This window comes from Parus major, chromosome 2 (genome assembly GCF_001522545.3).
Source record: "Parus major isolate Abel chromosome 2, Parus_major1.1, whole genome shotgun sequence".
NCBI lineage: Eukaryota > Metazoa > Chordata > Aves > Passeriformes > Paridae > Parus > Parus major.
The window spans coordinates 3,419,003-3,443,168 of record NC_031769.1 but is presented as its reverse complement, the minus strand read 5'-3'; the positions used below and the strand labels follow the sequence as shown (position 1 = coordinate 3,443,168).

Here is a 24,166-nt window from a genome sequence, read left to right as displayed (position 1 = left end):
AGTTTGCCTCCAGAAGGATGAAAATTGAAAACTCCTCCAATATTTGGACTTCAGCAAAGCTTTCAGTAGTGTCTCTCACAGCATCCTTTTGGACAAAAAGTCCAACCCACAGATGGAAAAGGTTTTTTCCCCCCAGGGCATGGTCACAGCCCCAAGGATCAGAGCTCCAGGAGGATTTAGACAACGCTCTCAGGCACAGGGTGGGGTTGTTGGGGTGTCTGTGCAGGGCCAGGAGCTGGACTTGATGACCCTTGTGGGTCCCTTCCAACACAGGATGTTATAATTTCCTCATTGTACTTTGGGAGACTTTGACCAAAATATCTAGAATCTTTATATAAGCAATTTTAATCCTAACCATAAACCTAAGCCCACTGTGTAAATTAGGGGTCACGTACGTGTGTGACTTCATCAATCCTCAATCAGTCTTGTGCTGATTAACTACTCTTTGATTTCTGTTTTGTTTTTGTCCCAAACAGGAATTGGTGAACTTGCTTTTGACTGGCAAAGCTGTGTCCAATGTTTTCAACAACGTGATAGAGCTGGACTCTGGGAATGGCAATATCACCATTTTGAAAGGCATCACGAGCCGCAGTGACATTGGTTTGCTGTCCCTGTTTGAGCACTATGATGTCTGTCAGGTATCATTTCCATTCTCCTGCTTTAATTAAAAAGAAAGCAATTACTTCTAAAATCAGCTTGGAGTAAGTAAAGCAGCAAAGTTGCTTGGTTCAGTTTATCTTTTCTGTGCCGTAATGGTGGTTCTGTTACCAGTAAAAAAAAATTACAGGCAATTAAAATAGCTGTACATGCAGTGGGATTGTTCCCTTTAATTGCTTTTGATAGTCATATTTTAATTGTAGGCATCATGAAAATCAAAAGATAGATTAAAACTTTTAAAGGAGTGACAGGGATTAATTTACCTCAGGAAAAACCTGTGTAAGGATTTCAGTAGCTCTCCATCAAGAGATGGAGGATGGCAGGAAGGACATCTTCCCTGAAGACATGTTCTGTCCTAAACAGCCAATCTCGTGTTTGATGCAGGATTATTATTTGAAATTCTCTTGCTTTTGTTAGATATTTGTAGCAGTCCCACCTGCATTTGCAGCAGCAGCACCTCTATAAAAGTTTGAAAGTGATTACCTAAGGATTTGTTTGTGCTGATCTGATAAAAATGTGTGACACATTTATAAAACTTTGAAAGCAAAGCTTGGTTTTAGCTCCTTCCCTTCTAAAGTCAGATACATTCTCCTGCTACTGGCAAATTACAGGTTTTGTTATTTTTAATGAACACAATCATTTACATTATTCACAGGATTACAGAAGGCTTGAATTCAGTCAAGACAACTTATCAGTGTATCCAAATCAGATTAATTCAGAATAGAGTGGACTAAAAATAAATCAGCTTCTGTGTCTAGTTCACGCTTCTTTCTCTTTTCTATAAACAATGTGACATTTAAACCCTCAAGAAAATGGTTAAGCACCACTCCAGCATTTTTTCCATTCTCCAGTGAGGAAAATGACTCGGGAGCAGCAAAATGGTAAATGAGGTCAGGGCAGGTAAGAGCTATTTCTTACCCACCTGCCCTCTAAAAATAAAATAAGTTACCCAGAGATTCAGACACCATTTTCCACTTATTCTGCAAATTATATGGTAGAGGGGATCTGTTTCTACTGCTGGGCTCTTGGATGGGAGCTGGACTCATGGGCAGGGATCTGTTTTTCCAAGCCAGTGACTTAATCAGTTACAGAAACTCCAGTAGACGTAGTTTCCTTTTTTTTTTTCAAGAGTCTACACTAGTTGGGCATCTGCTGCAAATTGTCCTGGTTTTTATTAAGAACATCTGGGTGTTCTCTGCATTTCAGTTCAGAGGCGATGTCTGCTTAGGACTGGGACAAAAGTCAGATTTTGGTGGATTTTGGCCCAAAACTGGGGAGTCTCCACTGTGGCTTCAGCATGAGGGGCCAGATTCTGCTTCCTGCTATAAAATTTAGAGCAGTTCAGGAGAAAGAAATGTCAGTGGCAGTTTGTAGAGGTGGAACTGGGAATAGAATTTGTCTCTCAAAGTGACTCTTTTATTCCTCTCAGCATCCAATTCCAGTGTGGCTCTGAGGCTGGTAACCAAACCCAGCCATGGAAAAGGACTGTCATTTTTGGTTGGGTTTATTTTTTATTTTTTGTTTCCTGGAGTAAGAAAATCCTGAGCGTGCTATATGGTGAATCACAGACACTGGAGTAAGAAAACTCCCTTTAGGTCACATCCAGCCGATCTCTCAGAGGATATTTTTGTGTCCTGTTATATAGCAGGGTTTCTCTTAAAAATCTGTATCCACAAAGTTCCTGCCTTTTTGTTCAGATGACCATTTTTTCATTGATTTTAGTTCATATAACTGAGATCTTACAGCTTTTCTCATCCATCTCTACTCTAAAACATGAATAAATGCAAATAAAGATTTGCAGGTCCTTGTGAATTTGGAGATTTCAATATCTACTACACAGCCTGTGTTTGGAAATACTATTAATAAATCAGAGTCTTCATTTACTTAGTTTCCTCTAATTATAATTTTACTTGTAATCCAACCTGCCCCCTAAACAATTCATCCCCATCCGCTGGGCATTTGAAGCTGATGTAACAGTGCCTCCCTTTTTTATCAGCACATCCTGTCCAAGGCTTGTTTTTATTTCCCTGCTCTAGACTTGTTCCAAATTACCAGCACATTTAGGACAGGATATTCAAGATTCCAGGCTAGATGCAGTAAATCCACATGGAGGAAGACTTCTCTACCATTTCATCTCATTTTTCTAATATGTGGAGCATTTCTGTGTAATCCACAATTCCCCTGGCATGGCTTCTGAGTTGCAGATATCGTGAGGGCACGTGGATTAATCCTCAAACTCCAACAGTGGCAAACCCAAAAAGAAAATGCTCCATCCCTTTTCTTCCAGTGTCTGCCTGGAGAATTCCTCTGTTCCCCATCCATTCATCTCCTCCAGTGGATCCTGTGTTATCTTTGCTGATGAGAAAAACGTGTGGCCTGGGTAATTTGTCTGGAATTGTTAATGTTCAATCATCACTCTGGCTCCTGACATATCACCAAACTCTGTGGAGATTTTGCAGTGTAATTACTTGCTGCAAATTGTTTCACAATGACAGATGGATCCATTCCATCTGTTTCATGTGCATTTAGTTTCACAGTGAGATTCTGGATTTTAATGTGGGGAAAAAAGATAAAAGTCCAATTCTGCTACTTTTCAGTAGGCAAGTTACACATCTTTGGGTTTCTTTTCTTTGTGCTAAAAGCCTGTATTTAAGCAATATCAATTCCATGTGATCTTACACATTTAACTTAGGAGCCTAAATTGAGATTTTAGGTTTCCTGGGATTTATTTAGAGCAAGTCAAGCAACAGAAACATTTCCCCATGGAATTGCTGGGGGTTTCCTCAGTCTGCTGAGCTGCAGGATACAGCAGTTCAGTCTCAGGGAAGCTGAGTGGTTTCTCAGCAGGGACAAGGCCTTGGAGAAGGGGATGAGGCACAGGAATGGGCAGGACCAATTTTAGCACTCCTGGGTGAGAAAATCCCTGTGTTTGGCTCAGAACCTTTGGCCTAAATGCCACATTAAAATTGCAGGTGAAAAGGCTTAGAATGATGAAATCCTTTCTTTCAAAATGTGTTGTTAAAAGTAGGAAGAGATGGAAACAGAGGCTCCTCATGTTTATTCCAGGTCATTAAATAACAGTGAAAAAGGGAAAAATAATCTGCATTCTCAGGTAACAAATTTAGCAGATTATTTTCATTATTGTGCTTCATAACTTGCTAATTCTTCAATAATATTACTATAACTAACATGAATAATGATAAAAATAGCAATAATATATAGCATTTACATGCCATTTCCTATTAGCAGATATGTTCTTTGCATGAATGGCAAGTGTCATTTCCACTTTCCACAGAGGGGTAATAGGTGAATAAAAGTCAAAATGTTTATCTCAGTAAGCTCCTGGCATGAGTACAGGTCTGAATCTCATTTTAAAGGCACTGTGGTGCTGGCTGATGAATTTCACCATCCATCTGAAATGTTTTTTGAAGCCACTTTAGGTGTGTGCTGTTGTATGTGAGGAAATAGAAATATTCAAAGTTATTTGTCTCTTTTGAGCCTTCTCTCTGATTTGCCTTTGTTTTCACCAATTCTTTCTTGCTTTAGGCTGTTCTGTCAGTTAAACCTCTTGTTGTCTGACTTCCCAAATTCACCCTGCTCTGATTTCTGACTGTCCCAGCCCCTGCCTGAGCTGCCAGCACCTCAAGGGACCTGGTGCTTTTAAGTTTTTGCTTGTCTGAGAACAGGGCATTGACAAAGAAGCTACACACATTTTCCCTATTTCTTTTCAAACAGACAGAGTAAAGCAACAGAAACAAGCAGAATCTATTCATTAAAATTCCACAGATGGGAAATATTATCTTTGGTCCTTTTGAAGAAACCACTCTGAGTTATGACAAGGCCTACTTGAACAATGAAATTCAGCACACATGCTCTGTCCCCTGGCACCTCACCTGTGCTTTTACCCTGTGGAATATCACTCCTATAACCTTCTTCCCAGGGAAATGTGTCCCCTAAACAATTTCTTTTCCCCATCTGATGGGCTGGATTCAAACCAGGCCATTGGAGGGGTTGTGGAGGGGAAAGTTTAGAGGGTTTTAACCACCTCGTTTGAGAAACCAACCACAAAAACACTCAAGTGCAAAATGGAAACTGATGGTTGGCTTCAATTTTCCGTTTGTTTTTCAGGAATAGGGGTAAATGTTGTGCCCTGCAGATGCAGCAAAGGAAGCTGATGTTTATGTAAGGCTCTAGTGAGCCTTACTGTGGGCAAAAATATGGAGTACATTCAAATTTGACTGAAACAAGGCTGACAAAGCACTGGTCTTTGAGAAAGTCTGTTCTTCATTCCTTGTTTTTACATCTCCCTTTCTAGGCTGGAACTGAATTTTTTTTTTTAATGAAGTTCTATTGTCCTCTGAGTTATGGCCAGTTATTTTCCCAGAGGCCAGTCACTCTTGCTGGGGCATTGGCATTTCTTCCCTGTCAACATCCTTCCAAATGAAATAGAATCACAGAGTTTTTATTTAAGACAAGAAGGATAACAAAGCCCACATGTTTAGCAGAGCTCTGTGTGCTTTGCACATAGGTAAAGCAGAAAATGATAAGTCAGATGTTTTCCACATGTCTCTCTGGATTATAAACACCTGCATTTGGATCTGGGTTTATCCTGTCTCACTTTAGGTGCTTTTTAGGCTGAAAATTCTTCAGGTCAGAGTTCAGCCAACTCCCTGCATCACTTATGAATGGGAGGGTCTAAATTTCTGACAATACCCATCTCTTGCTTATTTGATTTTACAGCCAAAGCCCAAGGGCTAAGCTGCATTAGAGGGCCTGGAAATAAATGCAGAAGTGTTCTGTGGGCTGAATCCTGCCCTGTCCTTGTATTGCAGTGATGTAGCTCCCTGATGTGGGCTGTAAACTTTGTGTGTAGTGAGGAGATGGCAAAATGCTGAAATCTGAGTGAGGGTCCACATCTCCCTCAAACTTTCCTCATTTTTTAGGACATTGCAGAAGAGCAGCTGAGTGGGACAGGGATAAAGAAAAGATCTTGAGGCTGCCTGGAACCCAGAGGTCTGTTTTCCTCACCACATCTGCTGGTTTTTACACCATGGCAGTATAAGGGAACTTTAATCAGAAGCCAGTGCTTTCCAGGAGCTTTGGGAGTGCTAGAATAAAACACACATCTCTTTCTATTCTTTTCCAGTCATGTCCTTTTTTTTCACCCCCAGTTGATTATCAGAAAGATTTTCTTTTCTACAAAAAAACAAAGAAAAAGAATCCAAAGCTGCAGAGAAATTACCTGATGCTCCAGTGTAGCAGTAGTGTTTGCTGTTATTTTATAAATATATGGCTAAAAACTCTTCAATTTCTGTCTCACCTAGTTCATACTCTGAATGTCAGATCTCATAAGCATTAATTTTATTTTTCTCAATCTGATTGAAATCAAGTAGTTGGCAATGGCAATAACTTTAGCCCCACAGTGTCCCTTATTTATCTGCAGATACAGCAGTGGTGGGGCTGATTGTTGTTTGGTGGAATGGGTGACCTGGGTCCCCCATGGGCTGCTGAAAAGGTGTCTGATTTTACACCACTTCACTCTTAACACCCTTGGAATTCAGTATTCATCCAGAAAAGGTCATTGCAGCTGTGGGGAATAAAACACTGACAGAACAAACAATTAACTCTGAAAGCTTTGTGTAATTATCCTTTGGCTTGTCAATCCTACTGGATTTGGTAGTACCAGAAATTCCTCAGTTTGACAGAACCCAGCCCTTTGTGGAACCATTACACACCATGATTATTCTCAAATAAACATCTCCAGCAGCTGTATTCAGGGAAAGAAACATAAAGCAAGGAATGATTGATTATAACTAGAAAATTAATAGTAAAGTCCTACAAGCAAGGAGGTGAAATTATGTCAAGTGATAAAACTCCTGGAGAAAAATGCCATCAGATTGGCCACATCCAGCTGTGCTGCTTGGTTTTGGTATCACATTCTCTCTTTTGTTTCTTTTGGAATGCACATGGCAAAAGATGGCCTCATTCAAGGGACAGATCAGGGCTGAGTGGTGAGGCACCATCCACTCACCCTGGCAGATCTGTTGGGATAATTCTCCAGCAATAAATTCTTGTCTGTAGGTTGAGTTTCAGCATTGTGTGAATTCACACAGATGTCAGATGGAGAATGAGCCCTTTGAAGGTGCTTGCTTTTGAAAAGTTGATGTTTCCCAAAGATCAGAATGGTGTCCCTGAAATTTATGAGTATTCATGAGGGCTTTGTAAGGGAGAGGATTAGGGTCAGGGAAGTCTCTGTAGGAACTGAAAATAATTGAAAAATTGAAAAAGGGACACCTCATTCATTCTGCTTCACTTTCCTTTTGCCTGAAAATTATTAATGAGCCTGCTGGGAAACCAATACTTCAACAGTGATAAAAACACAGGCATTGAGTTCTTATCAAAAATAGTATTTCTAAAAAGGATGAAAGTCACATATCCCTGATTTACCTTTGGAATTCAGCCCTGCAGATGTAGGGAACACACTGGAAAGAAGGGGTCTCTGTGAGGCCTGCTCTCTGTCAGGCTCTTGTGGGATAGCAGAGACATTCTGCTGAGTCTGAGGGGTTTCCTGAGGAGCCAGAACACTGGGTGTTCATGCTTGTTCTTCCCTGTCCTGTTTCCAGGTTTTATTCCAAGTTTTATTCCAGGTTTTATCCAGTATTGCTGCCAACCAGGCTGATCAGGCAGCTGAGGAAGCGCTCAGGCCTCACCAGCTGGGAGCAGTTAAATGAGGGCATAATTCTGTGTATGGGGAAGAGTCTGGAGAGTCAGTCCTGTGAGGAGCTGCTGGGGGAGCTGGGGGTGTTGAGAGGAGAAAAGGAGGCTCAGGGATGACCTTACTGCTCTCTCCAAACTCCCTGACACAGGAGGGTGTTGTGAGGTGAGGGTCGGCCTCTGCTCCCAGGCAACAAGTGACAGGACAGGAGGAAACAGCCTCAAGCTGCTCCAGGGGAGGTTCAGGCAGGACAGCAGCAGGAATTTCTTCACTGGAAGTGTGGTCAGATGTTGGAATGGGCTGCCCAGGGAGGTGGTGGAGTCCTCATTCCTGGGAGGGTTGAAGGAAGCTGTGGCACTCGGTGCTCTGGTCTGGTTGTGGAGGTGATGTTCAGTCAGAGGTTGGACTCGATGCTCCTGGAGGTCTTTTCCAACCTGAATGACTCGGTGATTCTACTCCACACGACAGATGATGCTTGAAGAAGCAGCCAAAGGAATCCTCACAGTGAGGATTGTCCTTACTTTGTCAGCAGCACGGTTCCATATCATGTCTTGTACAAAATATCTCTTGCATCTTGGTGTCAGAGGCAGCAGCTGATCCTCAGCTGGCTAAATTGATGCAACCAAAACGAAGACTTCTCCCTTCTTCTGGGAGAGGAGGATTCGAACTATGATATTTTTAGACTCTCTCAGTTGTCTCAAAGTTCATGCCCTTGCTGCTTTCTGCAGATTGTAATTGAAAACTACACATTTTTGAAGAATGTTCTACAGCCCTCAATCATCTGAACAGTTTGTCCTGGCTTCAGGGGGACGTGGCTTTGAAAGTTCTGTGTCTCTAATCTTTGTCAAATGTTGTTTGATGAAGCTGGGAAGTTGCTGTTGCAGACAAACGTAGGAAGAACACATTTTTAGGAGGAGACTGGCTGTTCTTTTTGGCTTTGACTTATCTGCATATTAAAATATGCATGTTTGTGAGACTAAATCTTTTCATCTGTGTCCCTCTAATTTGCCATCTTTTGTTGAAACTGCGTATTTTCTTTTTTGGTAACTCCTGTTACGAGAATTATTGGAAGCTTGTAAAAAATTCCTTACTTCTAAGCCAAGTTTACATAAAAAGCAAAACTGTTGTATAAAAACTGTTGTATAAAAGGTGTTTTAAATAGATATTAGCAAAGTAATGAGTCAGGGAACAGTTACTTAATTAGCTGGAGACTTGTTATCTAACGTCAGAAGAAATTCTCATTAGAAGGCAGCTGAATTTGCACTTGTAACACTTCAGATATAAATTCTAAATGTCCATCAAGATGATAACACAAACTCCTTATCACTTAGTGTGCTGATTAGAGGTTTGATTACAACAGAATTAATGTTGGCTTCTGCCTTTTGGCTTTTGCCACTTGCCTGTGTGCCCAGGGTGAAGAACTGAGGGCTGCATCCACAAATCTACATCTAGAAATCATGTATAAGAATTTTTCTGTTAAAATTCCCTCTGTTTCCACTAGGGCTTTTTCAGTCAAAAAGTCCTGAAAGCAAAATGGTTTCACTGAAGGCAAAATGTTTAATTTCAGATTTCAGTTTCCCTAAGGTACAAAACCCAGCTGCAGTGCTGCTGGTATCCCCTTCCTCCATCCCTCATAGATTAAATCTCTTGAGTATCCTAGTTTAAAACACCTACAAATGAATATGGAAGTTGTTATGCACTTTCTTAGAGAATATTCAGGCTATTTAAAATTATACTTTCAAAAGGAGGACAAAGGCTTAGAAGAGGCTTTTGTTAAAGTTCTAATTTCACATGAGTATATTTCATTTTAAAGAACAACGCAACAAAACAAATGCTTCTGTTATTGCTGTCTTCTATAGCTGAAAATACATGTTTGGACTGTGAACTAGAAGGTGAAAAAGTGAATATATTACTTTCTTTACTCAACAAAAGATTTTAGGCTCAGTTGAGTTGCCCAGGCAGGGATGTCTCGGGACACTTGAGACCCTGTGAGTCTCTTACCTGGTTTCCAGTCATTGTTGAATGTCAGCACAGCCTCCCATTGATCCCATGTTGTATTCCTGTGGTTTTACAGCAGAGGACATGAATCCTTTTGTTTCAGTTCATCTGGGATCTGATCTTTTAGCTCTTAGGGCACTACAGCTGCATTTCATTACCTCAAGGCCTAATATTTGCTTTATATGCTCCATGATTTACCAGAGCTGCACTGGTCTGCTTCATCAACACTCTCTAATGAGCCTTCATGAGTGTTTGTAGACTAGAATAAATAAATAAATGATCTTACAAATTTTATGTTTACCACAACAAATTGTTTCTCTCCCCTCAGTGATGTTTGCTGTTTTGTATTTTCATTCTAGGTTGGTTGTTACTTGAAGACTCCCAAGTACCCAATTTGGCTGGTCTGCAGTGAAAGCCACTTCAGTGTGCTGTTCTGTTTGGAAAAGGATGTGCTCAGCGACTGGAAAACGGGACGGAGGTTTGACCTCTATTACTACGATGGCTTGGCCAACCAGGATGAGGAGATACGGTTGACAGTGGGTATGAGCAGCTCCCTGACTCTGCATTTCACCTCTTGGGGGGCAGAAAGGAGGATCCAGTAATACCAACAGTGATGGTTACAGGCAGTGAATGTTAATTTGTGTGTTGTTGCCTAATTTCCATAATTAGTTTTGATGATGAGTTACATTTCGCAAGGAAGTTTTGAGGATAAGCTCTTGAAAGGGTTAACAGTGAGCATGTGTCACTTTGTACACAGTGGCAAATCTTCCAGTGATTCTGAGGAGCAGGTTGTGATCTCTGGCTTATTCATACTGCCAGGACTATAAAATACATTTCACTATTCACATTATCCTTCACATCATCTCACAGATGTGCAGAAAGTGCAGGCCTCCATTTCCTCACCCTAAATGCCTGTAGGAAAACGAGCAGAGAGGGTGAGGAAACATGAAATCCTTGCCTCCAAGGCAAGAAGATGCCAGTAATCTGCTAAAAAAGTTTAGTCTCTTACCTGCCTGGAAGCACAAGCCTGCAAAAGATCTTCCAACTTGTTACACACCTTCTTTCAGGAAACCATGCCAAATTACACAGCTTCTTTTACAGTAAATACTTCTTCAGCTGGGAGGCATTTGGATGAGTATTCTGATCCTTAGAAAGCACCTACTTCAATACATTCTCCAGCACTGTTTGCTAATAATATCCTACTCACCTTTTGTTTTCTTTCCTTTGGTACATTTATACAATCTTGTCTGTGATTCTTTGATAACCAAATTCCTTCTCAATCTGAAGGAGCCACTCTACTGCAGTCTGCTCTTTAGAAATAAGTTGTCTTTTTTCCTTATTTGCACCGACATCCAGGTTTTTGCACAGGATGGGTGTTGTATGTTCTGCTTGAGTCCATGTGACAAAGTTTCTATGCTGGGAGTGCTGGGGGTTTCAGCACCTCATGAGATCTGGTAGTGAGTTCAGTCATCTCTCTGCCTGTTATTTATCCTCTCATTTTAGAGACAATTCCTGTAATTACATTGTAGGAGTCACATGCTATATTGGCTCCAAAAGTGATCAGTTTTCACAGCTGGTTCCCACATCCCAGATAAAAGTGACGTGGATGGTACAGCTCAGCACAGGCCTGGAGACACATTTCTTCTATTGAGTTGTACCACATAACATCTGGTCCAAAACAGGTATCCTAAAGTGTTTTTCCACCTCCAGGAATGTTTCCAAAATCAAGAGTTGCCAAGCCCTCTTAAGATCCCTGGATGAGAAATTCCCCAGAGCACATCTAAATTTTTCCCTTTGCTGTCCAACCTGTCATGGCATTTCTTTGTGTTTCTCCTCAAAGCCTAAATGTGCATGGAGTTGTTGATGTCTCTTTGTTGTGGCCATAGCCTCTTCCAGGGATGTGTCCCAGTAAATCCTTTGTTATCTGTGAAATCCTACAAAAGGCAGTAAAAACATAAATGTTTTCATCATTCCACAAAAACGCTGGCCTGGTTCTGGCTGTGCAGTAATCCCTTGCTAGGTCTGGAGAAAACTGTAATTACTTCACATCCAAAAAGGTAACACTGGCCAAACATCTAAACCCAGCACACAGGAGCAGATGGAAATACCAGAATGCTAAATATTGCTGGTATTTCCCTTGTGGAAATCCCAACAAGAGGTGATGTTTAGGCAGCATCAGCTGGAGATGCAGCACGAGGAGCTGGGTGCTCCCTGCTGCTGGGTAGAAAAGTTGTTTGCTTTACTTGAACAAGAAGTTGAATTCCTTGAAATGGGAATTTTGATTATAACTAGGTAAAATTGCCATCAAGGTCACATTTCAGGAAATATTGAAGAAATTGTGCTGGGCAAGAAAGGCAGAAAAGACAGAAGAATCTATTTTTGGGAATAGCAGCAATTGCTACTTTATATTGAGAATTCGCTTTGCTTCTAATACTTACCCATTTGTCAAAATGTAGGAAAGAAACATAAAGTTCCTTCATAAAAACAGGTTAATGACATCAACATACCATCAAAAAGAGAGGAAAACAATAATAAATCTTTCCATTGGGGGAGATATTTTGGATAGGCAGAGAAGAGTTGTAACGGTACTGGCACTCAGTTTCTCAATAATTAAGGGTAGAATATACATATTCCTTTTCTTTTACTATTAGATACACCTTAATGATACTTTTTCCCTGTTTCTTTGAATGGAAACACTCCATTCAAACTTTTTGATTGGAAGAATTCAAGTCTAAAAATGACAAAATTCCTTGAAGTTGGTGATGAGTGGGAAAGGCAGCCACACCATGTGCCTGTCCTGCTACCAGGGCTATGGTCAGGACAGTGGCTTAGGTTGCACCAGGAGATGTTTAGAGAAAAATTTCTTCACAGAAAGGGTTGTCAAGCACTGGAACAGGTTGCCCAGGGAAGTGGTGTAGTCACCATTCCTGGAAGTGTTCCAAAAAACCTGTATTGTGGCACTTGGGGACAGGGTTTAATAGTGAAATTGGTGGTGGTGCTGGATTTATGGTTAGACTTGATGATTGTAGAGGTTTCACCTTTTATTATTCTAAAATTCTGTGTTCTAAACTCTTAAAAATTACGATAAAAAACGCTCTGTTAAACTTAAAAGATTCCTGTGTGCCTCTAAGTTCCTGAGGACCTTGAGGGAAGCCACCAGTACTTTATGTACTTTTAAATATTGTCTGTTTCCCTCCACTCCAAGCCCTGCAGTCATCCAGAGTTTTCTGCATGTGCTTACCCATCAGTGCCAGATAGATCTGAGACTGTGAATGGTCAGGACAATCCCCTCCCATCCTGTCTACATCAGCCTCACTGAAGCAGACCCAAATCCCACACCCTGCCCTTGGCATTGCCACTTGCAGCCAATCTTTTGGCTGGGAGACAGACAGAAAAGAAGAAAGAAAGAAAAATAAAACCCAAAAGCAACCCTGGTCTGCTGCAGTTTAAATGTTTGACTCCAAAACAGGAAACAGCTGAGCAGACTGACATCCAAGCTGGTGGCAGGATGTTTTGTCCCTGGGAAGTTCAGCTCTGCTTTCACTGTTGACAGATGCCGTGTCTGAGACAGTGACCTCTCTGTTTTCCCTGAGCTGCAATGGCCTCTCCATCCCAAAGGAATGCTCACAGCCTGGGGAGCTCCCTGATACCCCACCCAGCATCATCTTCTCCTGTCTGTGCATTGCTTGCTGAGCACTAAAGGGACAATCTTCTTTCCCAGGGTGGAATAGCCCTAACCCAATTCCTGTTGGCATTTCCTATCCAAGTGTGGCACCACCACTGTCCTTAGCATTTGAGTAACAGAGGTTACTCAGTAATTCCAACATCAATTGCAGAACAAAAGCCTCATGACAGCCCTGCAGCATGTTATTTCATTTTCTGAGCTGTGGTTTTCCTTGAAACCATCTGTGTATGAGCAATCCAACCTGGCTTGGGCATGGTCATCAGTGGTGGATGTGGCAGTGGTTGGACTCAAACCATCTGAAAAGTCTTTCTGTGGGGTTCTGTACAAAGAGAAAATTCCCCAACCACTAAAAATGTCTGTTTTGTCTCTGCAGATACAACTCAGGTGTGCCCTGAAAATAAAGAAAATGATCTTACTCCTCCACTTGAGCACTGTATTAGGACAAAGTAAGTGAAATTACAGTTTGTCATACAAATACATTCAGTTGTTGATACAATATGTGTGAAGCTGGAGTGTGGAAGAAAATATTTCAGCAAGTAAAGCTGAAAAATTAATGCTTCAAAATCAGGAAGGGTCTGAATGGGTCAGGCTGTGATAATATATTTTGCACATTTAATTGTGTGTTTTTGTAATTAACATTGAACTGTCCAAGGTGTTCATTCTTAGAGAAACCTTCACTACATCACCAAGGCTGGCTGAGCCAAATTCAGTCTGAGAGCACAGCTTGGTTGCAACAGATCTAAATTTAGATTCCCAAAAGTGCTTGATTGCAGAGGTATAATGAGAAAAAGAGACAATTTATTCCATTTTCATCAATCTTTTCTGAGGAACAAAACAGGGCACCTGGGTGTTGTTTTGCATGAAGCCCCTTTGAGCAGTCTCAGTTTTCTCAGTTTGTCAGGACCACAGAACAGCAGATTTTGTGCAGTTATTCCTGACAGCCCTTAGCTCATATTCTCTCCTCACAGACAAGGCTGATTCCTGCCATGTTGGGATTTTCATGGCCATTTTGAGGCCTATATAGCAATTCATCCAAATCCTACTGGAGTTAATGGGAACATTTTCAGCTTAGTGAGACATGAAAGAAGCAAAACAGGGAAATTTAACTGGGCAGAAAATTCCTCTTCATATCAATTCCAGCACAGCTTTGGAAGTTACTATCTGAATATCTCTGGAGCAAGAAGTGAAAGCCTCATTGTCAGAGACCATAACATTTGTTAAATCAGCAAGCCAGGCAGCTTCAGGTTTCTCCTGCAGTTTCCCTCCTGTCCTTGCTACAATTTGCTTTCCAAAAAAAAAAAAAAAAACAGCAAAAAAATAATAAAAACTTAAATAAAAAAGGACAGTGTCTGCCTGTGTGTTGATCAGAAAATCACTGAAATGTAGAAGAGGCATCCTGCAAGGTGACAGCAGTGAGAGCCTTCCTGCACATACAGATTTTATTGATTCCTCATTCCAGTGACACATAAGTATGAGTGCAAACCAAAATAAATAATGTATAACCTCTGAAAGCCCTGCAGCGAGAATAATGCATGCAACTGCTTAAAGTCCTAGAATATCTTCATTCCTGGCATTGTGTCAGAGTTATACAGTGTTGGTAGGGCTGCTGTTTGTTTGTTTTAAGTTCCCTGCTTTAATCTGCTGTAGAGGTAAATTACCAGCAAATTCCAGTGTCAATTTATTTTGTTTGTAGCATTCTCAGCACTGTCTGATTGACCCTGGGCAGTCTGGCTCCTTGTTTTCAGTGTTCTCCCTTTGCTTTGATGGTATTTATTTAAGTGTGGCCTTGCTGCAAAAGGTTTTTCATGTTAATTTTTTCCTTTTTGTTTTAAGAACTTTTTCTTCCAACTATGGAACAGCATATAAGGAAAAGTAAGAACCAGCCCAAGTAATCAAAATTTTAGCAATTTAGGGGATAAAATAGAAAGGAATGTTTTTTATCATATGACCATGGAAAACTCTTCTAAACTAGTTTTTAATAAAGCAAAGAGCTGTTACTTATTTTGATGAAGAATTCATGATGAAGCTCCACATCAGACTTCTCTCATCAAAAAATGCAGGATAATTTCTCAGAGAGGAGAATTCCATCAGACCTGAGAGGATTAGCTATTATTAATTGGTTTTATTGTTGATTGAGAGTTTTCCTTCCATTTACATGCCTCAGTTCTGGTTTAATCCATGACAAGCCCACTGCTTACCCCAATGCCTGAGCCACACTGAGTTCTGTGCCTCACATCTCCCTGCTCTTTATTCTCTTGCCCTCTCCTGAAGGGAAAACTGCACTGGTAATAGACTGGTTTTGCATTTAATTTTTAATAATAATAATTAAAATTATCATTAATATTATTATTATTATCAGAAGAGAAGGGTTGTTTTGCTTCTGCAGGAGGAGGAGGCTCATGTTTTCAGTCCCTCTTGTGTGAAACATCAGAAGAGTTCTGTTCTGAGTTCAAAGCAGGGAACCCTTCAGCTGCCTCTGGAATGAGCAGTGACCACCAGATATCAGTGTAACCTGCAGGCCCCCAAGAAAAGGAGGAGTAAAAGTGCTTTTCTTGTGTCTGTCAGCCCCAGACATCTGTGGCAGCAGTCGGATTCTGGCCCAGGGATGTCTGGAATGTGCATCCCTGGGTTGTTTTGGAGATACCGTGCAGACAGCTTATCCTGTTCTCCCCTGAGGAATACTCTTATATCACAGTCCTGATCCTCAGCACTGGAGGAAATAACATCTGTTAGCTCTGCCTGAGGGGAACCAAACTCTGATCTGCTGTTATAACCTGAATTTAGCAGTGTTTTATGTTAACCCTCTGTGGCTGTGGGACAGTGGGAACCATGAGTTCACCTGTTGGCTGTGAACTGAAACACCCAAAGGGAATTTAGTGGATAAGAGAAGAGCAGAACCTGGGCATTTCACCCTGAATTACTGATGTGCTCCAAAACAATACCAAATTATCAGGAGATGCTCACTGAGTGCTATTCCAGGCTGAGCATTGTTCAGGGCCTGACCTGTTCCTCTTCAGTTCCCGTTAACTACATGACCCTTGGGTGAGGTTGTACTTGAAGCAGGTGGGTCAAATGGAGTTTTCCTTTTGCTAATCTGATAAATGATAATTGAATCAGCAGCTAGAAAATTTGAGTTACACTGAGGCAGGATAGTTTGGGGAAGCGATCACTTTGTCCAGGGAGTTTTGTATCTGTTTGTAAATAAAAGACTTTTTCAGCATCTGTGAGTGAGATTCCTCACTCTTTCACACCTTTTCTTGTGCAGATGCAAGAGGGGGAAAAATGTTTTGGACCTGTCTCATAGAAGCAAACAGCTAAAAGCTGCCTTTGGGTCTAAAAAATGGTTTGAAAATAAACCTAAGAAATGAGGCTTGTTCTGAAATTAACCTTCAGTCCTGCTTCAAAAATGATGTTCTGTTTAAGCTCTTTATGGAAAGACTGTTTTAAAAAAGGCCATTTCCTCACTGCACAGTGATTAACAACAAGTCTCCCAACAGCAGCAATGGTGTCAGCAATGTGAGTAATTCCACAGGGCACAGTGCAGGCTCATCTGGTGTCTTTTGGCCTCTGTGGATCCCTCTCAAAGCTTTAATCACCTTGGTGAGATAGAAAGGTGCACCTTGGGAAGACAGTACTCAAAGATTAGGGATTATTTGATGGTATTACCTGAAAAATACAATGGGGACAGAAGGTGGCAGTTGTTTTTGCCATTTGGTTGTTTAGGGGTGACATTCTCAACCTCTGACAGGGACAGCTCTCACGTCTGGAAAACGCCAAACTTAGGCTGAATAACCCCAGATGAAACAAATCCTGCTTTTAATTTAAGATGTGGGGCATCTCTGCTGTGTATTCCTGCTCAGTATTCCTGGGATGGAGACAATCTCTCCACAATTTTTGATTTTAATTTTCTCAGCAAAGTAAAAGAACAGAAGGAAAAAATTTCACAACAGCCCTCAGATGGTCACTTCCTTTGAGACACTGCCCTGAAGACTGCAAGAATTCAGCTTTTGGTTTTGTTTTACACTTAATTAACTTGCCCAGCACAAGGACTGAGCTGCCATACCCTTGCTGACACATCCTGTCCTCGGTGACAGAAAGAATGTGGCACTGGCAGCTCTCTGTTCCCTCCTCCCCCTCACCAATGTCTTCCCACTCTGAGACAGATTCTCAAAACAGATACAAGCACTCAGCACTGGGAATGCAACACTTTAGTTCCCAGAAAACGTGGACCATGACCTTGCAGATGAGAAAAGCCAAAGCCAAGGGTGAATTCATGCCATGAGGGGTGATTTGATTCACTTCAGGGGGACTGGAGGGCATCACCAGGTTCTGGGGTAGATCTCTGTTTTTTGCCATGGTTTGAAGACACATTTTGTGGCAGATTCAGGATTGATGCCTCCTTTGCTTTCAGTCACTTTCCTGAGGGGGGCAGGCAGTGCAGAGCCAGGAATGAAAGATGTGGAAGGTTCCAGACCCAGCTGGAAGGGCTGTTCTCAGTGTCCATCATCCTCAGTGTCATTCTGAAGGATGAACAAGGGCAGAGAAAAGCAAAACACCACCGTTAAAGTGAGCCTTGGAAAGCTTGGAGGAGCCAAGGTCAGGAGCAAAGATAGGTGCTCAGCGAGGTCATCCAGGCACAAAATCTCAGAGTTCCTAATCAGAGCTAAACAGGAGGGTGCAAATTGCCTACTGACAGCTGAGGGTATTTTGGTTATTTAGGGTTAATTCTTGTACCTATCTGTCAGGGTTTTAAAGCAGTAACTAAACAATTACTAGAAAACTTACTTATTTCTTGCTGTGAGATATGGATTAGGACAAGAGCAAAACAGGCTTAAAACTTAAAAGGAATAAAGAAAGTTTATTAACAAAACTGCAAGAATAAGAACACCAGAATAAAACTTCCAGAAAACCCCTTTTTCTCCCACTACCCAACCATTCCCTTGTTCACATGATTTAGGGTTAATTCTTGTACCCATCTTGGGAATTCCCTAATTTTGCTGTCCAACATGAAGGCCTCTGATGTGAATCAGCTGAGGATTCTCTGTTGCCCAGAGACTGGAGGAAGAGTCAGAGACCTCCTACCCTGGTACCTAAAATCGGGGGGTACAGTTCCCTCACTTCTGCTCTGTTCCCTTTGGGATGTGATTAGCTACCCCAGCCAAGCCCATCCCAGTCTCTCTGAGGTTCCTTGGGTGGTTCAGAGGTGTGGGTTTGTCTTTCCAGTGATGAACTGATGGGTGTAAATGATTTCATTTCTAGGTGGCAAGGAGCTGTCATCGACTGGAACGGCACAGAACCCATCTTGTGACTGATCTGACCTGCACTTTATTTGGGAAGACCAAAAGGAAATGACTGAATGAGCACATTCCTATTCCCACCAATACAGGAAATAGGGCAGTTTGAGATGAGGAAGAATGACAAGGTTTACAGGCTGGCAGAGTTTCACCTCAGCCACCTTGTGCTTCAGATATTTTGCTTTTAATATAAACAACACTGACGTAAATTCCTTGTCCCTGCCTTCAGCATAAAGCTGCTGAGGGCAGGCTGGGTTCCCACCACCAAATCAAGGTTACAGACGAAGCAGTGAAGTCCTCAACGTCCCCTTGAGGTCTCCTGGATCCACTCTGTATCCTGGAATTGTTTGGAGGCATCTGGTGGGAGATGCTGAACCCAGATTTCTCTCACTTCACAGCCTTCTCTGTCCTGCCTTGCTCCTCCTTGACAAAACACTCTAAAACATCATCCAAGGACTAAACATCCACCTCCTTACCTGCTGTTAGCAAGCCTCATTTTACACTGAATAGGTTGGTGACTGTCTGGGCTTTTCAGGGAAAGCCTGGCCCATACCAAGTTCTCGTTGTGTCATGAATTTGCAGTAAGGGTTGTGGTTTTGTGTTACCAAATTCTGTTAGTGTGTTCCCAGTGCTGGGTGCAGCTGCTGTGTAACAGTGCCTCGTGCTGATATAGCTCATTTTTCTTTCTGGTAAGAGGCAGCTGTATCAGTGTCTTTACATTTCTGTCCTTATTTCTACACCAGGGTTTATTCACACCCAAGTGACAGATTAGATCTGTGATTTGCTGCTTCAGAACTAGAAGAAAACAAGAGTTGTTAGTTTTGAAATTCAAATGGTGCCTGTCTGTGATAGGTGATGGACCCTGAGGTACTGAAGCTGCAGTTTGTACTCTGATTAATTCTGTTTTAGCAACACTTTACCAAAATTGGAGCAGGTACAGAAGGTTGCAAAAAATGCCTTGGGAGAAACAGGCAGATAAAAGGTGTTTCTAGAGGTATTCCTCTCTCTTCAGAGTGATTATTTCATGAGAATTCAATAAAGGACTTCTACTTTCTGATGTTTATCATAGCACCTGCTTCCTAGTCAGTGTGGAAACTCCTCTGGGTCCTGAAAAATGAGTGCAAAATCAATTTCCAGCAAAAATTCAGTGTTCTGGGTGTAGGGTGCAAACTGACTGTGCAAATGGAGATCTCAGGGAATTAGCAGTGGAGTTAGATTTGAAAACCAACCTGAATCTAAGTTACAAAGGAGTACTAGAAATGTCTAGATGGCCTTTGGATGAAGATCTGCCTCCCCCTTTGCTTCCCATTCACATCACAGAATCATAGAATGGTTTGGGTTGGAAAGGAAATTAAAGATCATCTCATTCCAGTCCCCTTTCATGGGCAGGGACAGCTCCCACTATCCCAGGCTGCTCCAAGCCCCATCCAACCAGACCTTGGGCACTTCCAGGGATCCAGGGGCAGCCACAGCTTCTCTGGGAACCCTGTGCTGGGGCCTCCCCTCCCTCCCAGGGAAGAATTTCTTCCTAATATCCAATCTAAACCTGCATTATTTCAGTTTAAAGCCATTATATGCAGTAAAGCATCTCAGGGTTGCAGTTATTTTAATTGTATTTATTTCAGTGTAATAAAATCTGTTTGGTTTAGGTCGGATAATGAAATTAAAAGTGTGAGATCCAGATCTCCCAAAGAGATTCAGCCTCTTGAGACATCATCAGCATCAGATCCCTGCTGACTCTGCCATCCCTGTGTATTTAGGGATGTGTTTGAGCTGTCAGCTGCAGGTGGATTCAGTAATGCCTTTAAGATACCTCAGCCTGAGCTTCAGTGTTTCTGGGAAGTCCCAAACAGCCAAAGATCCCAGATGTAAAACCTTTTTCCATCTTGAAATCTGCATATTCTGTGGTCCACACTTTGTTTCATGAAACAAATACAGTTTGATTTTCCCACCTGCGTCACAGAGCATCTGTAATAAAAAATTTTGAAGGGTGCATTTGGACAGAAAACACCATGGAGATGACAAAAAAAAGATGTTTTTTGAACCAAAAAAATTCCTTTCTGGTTGTTCCAGTCTAATAAACCCACACCATTTATTTCAAAGCTTTAAAGTGTGTCAAATTGGAGATAACCTCCTCCTCCCTGGCAGCAGAGCAGTGCAGATAAGGGCTCGTCTGGGGCAGCTGCTTGGGGATGGGCCAGATCTGCTGTGGCTGAAATCTGGATGTCTGCAGTGCTCAGGGGATCTGCTCTGTGTCCAGAGGAGTGTCCAGGGTGTGGTGTAGCTTTGCTTTAGGATGGGGAGAGTTGTTCCCATAAAGGAACAAGAGGATTGTCTCCAGTGGACCACACCCATGAAGATGTAAAGATTTTTAGGGTATGAGAAAGAGGATGGACTGGTTGGAAATTGTGGTTTATGGGTTCTTGTGGAGGGCAAACAAAGATGAGGAGAGGTCCTGAACTCTGTTCCTCTTTCTAAAACAGACTCCAAAGGACTTTGAGGCTCCTTCATCACTGGTTATGGAGGATTTGTAAAAACAGATTTTCCTTACCTGTTACCTGTCATCGTGTCCTTGTATATTTGTTTGCAAATTTCACTGCCCACCTGACAGTGAATTAACTCCAGATTCACTCACAAAGGAGGGAAAAAAGAAACCTGAAGCACCTCCCCAAACCCCAGCTGGGCAGGGCTGAGCTCCTGGAGCCTGAAAGCAGCAGGTTCCTTCAGCAGGGCTCAGTGCCAGAGTCCTTACCAGGCACAAAGAAATGGCTCCTTGGATGGAGACTGCAACCAGAACATTCATTTACATCGAAATACTCTCAAAAAGTAATGCCAGAGCATTACCTGCTCGCTGCCTGCATCAAGACTTGAGTGGTTTTATTCAGTGTAAAGCAACAGAAATTATTTCCTTGAAGACATTACAGGGGTTTTTTTTGGGTCAATCACACAAGGCAGTGCAAAATATTCTGTGGCAGTACATAAATGTGCACAGATCTGTGTAGAAACATCCTCTTTTGGCAGCATGCATCCAATCTTTTAAAATTATATTTTCCTCCTCATTGTTTCTATATATTTTTTTATTTTTTTTTCCATTTCCCAAATAATGTGACTTCCTGAGCTGAACAAAGCAGTGACCATTTGGAAATTGAGCTTTAAAAGACACCAGTGACGTTGGCACTTGGCTTGTGTGGTGTCTTCATTCCATTCTCTTCTGTGGAATAAAAATTTTCACTCTGTGCTGCAAAATTGGCCTCTTAACTAATAACAAACATGGCTTATTTTGTGTGGAGATGAAAATGGATGCAGAGTTATTATTTTGGCAGGGTGTCATATCTACTGCCTTTCTACAAAAAGTTTATTTAGCTTTGTTTCCTACAGAGTGTCCCATACAAATAAAACATTTAAAGAAATGGTCAGACAAAAGCCCAGATTTCTTACTCATTTTTTAATAATTGATCTGGTAGTGGAAATTAATCTGGCAGAATGTGAATATTTCATGGGCATCATCAGGTCAGTGGCAAAATAATGGCAAGAGGGGAAAATGATGGTTGTGGGTAAAATTCTCAATTTTATAGAGCTTCTGATGTTTGTTTTTTACATGCCTGTCTATATTCTGGTTAAATCTGGGGAAAGTTTAAGATCTGATGGCTGATCCCATGAATGAATCCCTGCAGTCACTGTGGGTTTGGTTCCCAGGTAAACTGAAAATGGCAACTTGAGACTCTTGCTTTCAAGTTTTCCCTTTTCCTGGGGCAGATTTTTATTTGTTTCTGTTTGTGATGTATCTAATGGACTAATTTGAAATGGCAGGAAATGGTCACTTTAGTAATCAAGGAAAGCTGAAGAGCTTGGAAGAATGACACCACCATAAGCCAAGTTTTCCATCAGGGATAAGTGGTTTGGGGCTCTGAGGATTCAGTTGCTGAAAGTGAAGTACTGGGAGAATTCAGAATTTTTTCTGGTGCTGGTTGGGAGCTGCATTAAAAACCAAAGACATCAAGCCACTGCTTTTTCCTGAAAATACTTGCACCAATCTTTTGGAGCAGTAAAAGGGTCAGTTTTTCAGAAGGCCTACATGATTTGGGGTATGATTTGGGGTATGATTGCAATAATATACTGTAGTAAAAAATAATGGATTTCAATTATTTTGGTAATTCTGCTTTATTTTCCTGTCCCAGGGTAAGTTTACTGTGAAGGGAACTGCCCTGAATTTCACATTGTCAATAGGTGGGGTATGCACAGTTATGTTTTAGATGATAAAATTCAATCCTCACCAAAGTTTGTCCTGTGATAATTTCTCTCTTCAGCTTGTGCTTTTAGAAATGTCAAAATTAAGAATCAAGCACCAAAGCCTTAATGTGTGTAATTTTATTTTATTTTTCATCCAAAAAACCATGTAGGAAACAGAGATCTTTTTATGGAATGAAATGCTCCTGCATCTCCATATGATCCTGTCTGCTGCACCTCCTGAGGAAAAGCCACTCCATTAAGGACATTTTGTATACAATCACTCTCTTCATTGATTTGTTTTCATTGGCTATAAAATAATAAACTCAACACCAGCTCCGAAATAAGGAAGCAGTTCCTCTTTAGCAGCCTTGTTTATAAAACCAGAAAAGGAAAAAGGGCTTAATCAGGTATTTTATTTGTCATTCCAAACAGGGTGGGGAGGTATTGTTGGTACAGTGGAAAACAACCAGATTTTGTGACATCCCTCACTAATGGTTTTATCAGCAAGGAATCAAGCACAGATTTTACAAGCAAAAAGTTGGGTTTTTTCTAAGATAAATAATCATGAGTACTTCAACATTTTTAGTTTCATCTGCTGTGAGGTGTTTTTTTTCTTAAATTTCTTTTTTTTGTTGTTCAGAAGGAACTATGGATAACTCCAGCTGTTGATCCTTCAGGAGGTTGTGCTTAAAGGCACAAGTCAAATATCCATGATACAGCTCTGAGACTTTTCCAGACCCTCAAATTAAAGCACTTTCTCTGATCTCCTCTTGGCCCCAAGAGTTTCAGGTGGTGTTTCAGTGTTGTCCATGGTGCTGTGCACATCCCATGCACTCCACATTTTTCCCAGCACAGATTAAAATGTTTTATAGCAACTCCTGGATCTGGGTGCCTCGATTTTCAAGGGCAGTTTATGAAAAGAAATGGAGCACAGTGGGTTGGCTGTGGACAGCTTGAGGTGAGGTGGTGTCATGCAGAGATGCTCAGAGGTGATAAATCTGCAGGGTGGCTTTAATGTGGCTCTGGAGCTGAATTCCAGCTGAGCTGGAGCGAGTCCAGAGCAGGTCCATGAGGATGATTAGAGGAATAAAACACTTTTCCTTAGAGGAAAAGCTGAGAGATTTTGGGTTGTTCAGCCTGGAAAATAAAAGGCTTAGAGAAGGGGAGATCTCAGAGCACCTTCCAGTGCCTAAAGGGGCTTCAAGAGAACTGGAGAGGGACTTTAGACAAGGACATGGAATGACAGGACACAAGGAATGGCTTCCCACTGCCAGAGGGCAGGGCTAGATGGAGTATTGGGAAAAAATTCTTCCCTCTGAGGGTGGTGAGGCCCTGACACAGGTTTCCCAGAGAAGCTGTGGCTCTCCCATCCCTGGAAATGTCTTCATCATCATCAAAATATCTCCAAAATATCTGCAAAATACAGATGTTTGCAGTTAGGGTATCTCCAGGAATATCTTGAAAGCCACTGGTGAGAAATAGGCACTGATGGACTTCAGCTCTGGTTTAGGTGCTGTAGAAGGAAATGCATTTTCCTCTTCCCTGCCTGCTGCCCTCTGGATCTCCACAGGTTTTACTGATTATCAG

General features: G+C 41.6%; 1 protein-coding gene across 3 annotated transcripts in view; it reads left to right on the top strand.

The window, feature by feature from the left end:
* MINDY4 (MINDY lysine 48 deubiquitinase 4) overlaps positions 1 to 19,417 on the top strand; it is a 65,837-nt gene extending 46,420 nt beyond the window's left edge. For all 3 annotated transcript variants that reach the window (XM_015618457.3, XM_015618458.3, XM_015618456.3), the window contains 4 exons: positions 477 to 638; positions 9,730 to 9,910; positions 13,429 to 13,501; positions 18,315 to 19,417. In XM_015618457.3, coding sequence (XP_015473943.1) covers positions 477 to 638; positions 9,730 to 9,910; positions 13,429 to 13,501; positions 18,315 to 18,363 — 465 coding nt within the window. In that variant the 3' untranslated portion in view covers positions 18,364 to 19,417. The remainder of the gene's footprint in view (positions 1 to 476; positions 639 to 9,729; positions 9,911 to 13,428; positions 13,502 to 18,314) is intronic.
* Positions 19,418 to 24,166: the final 4,749 nt, after the last annotated feature.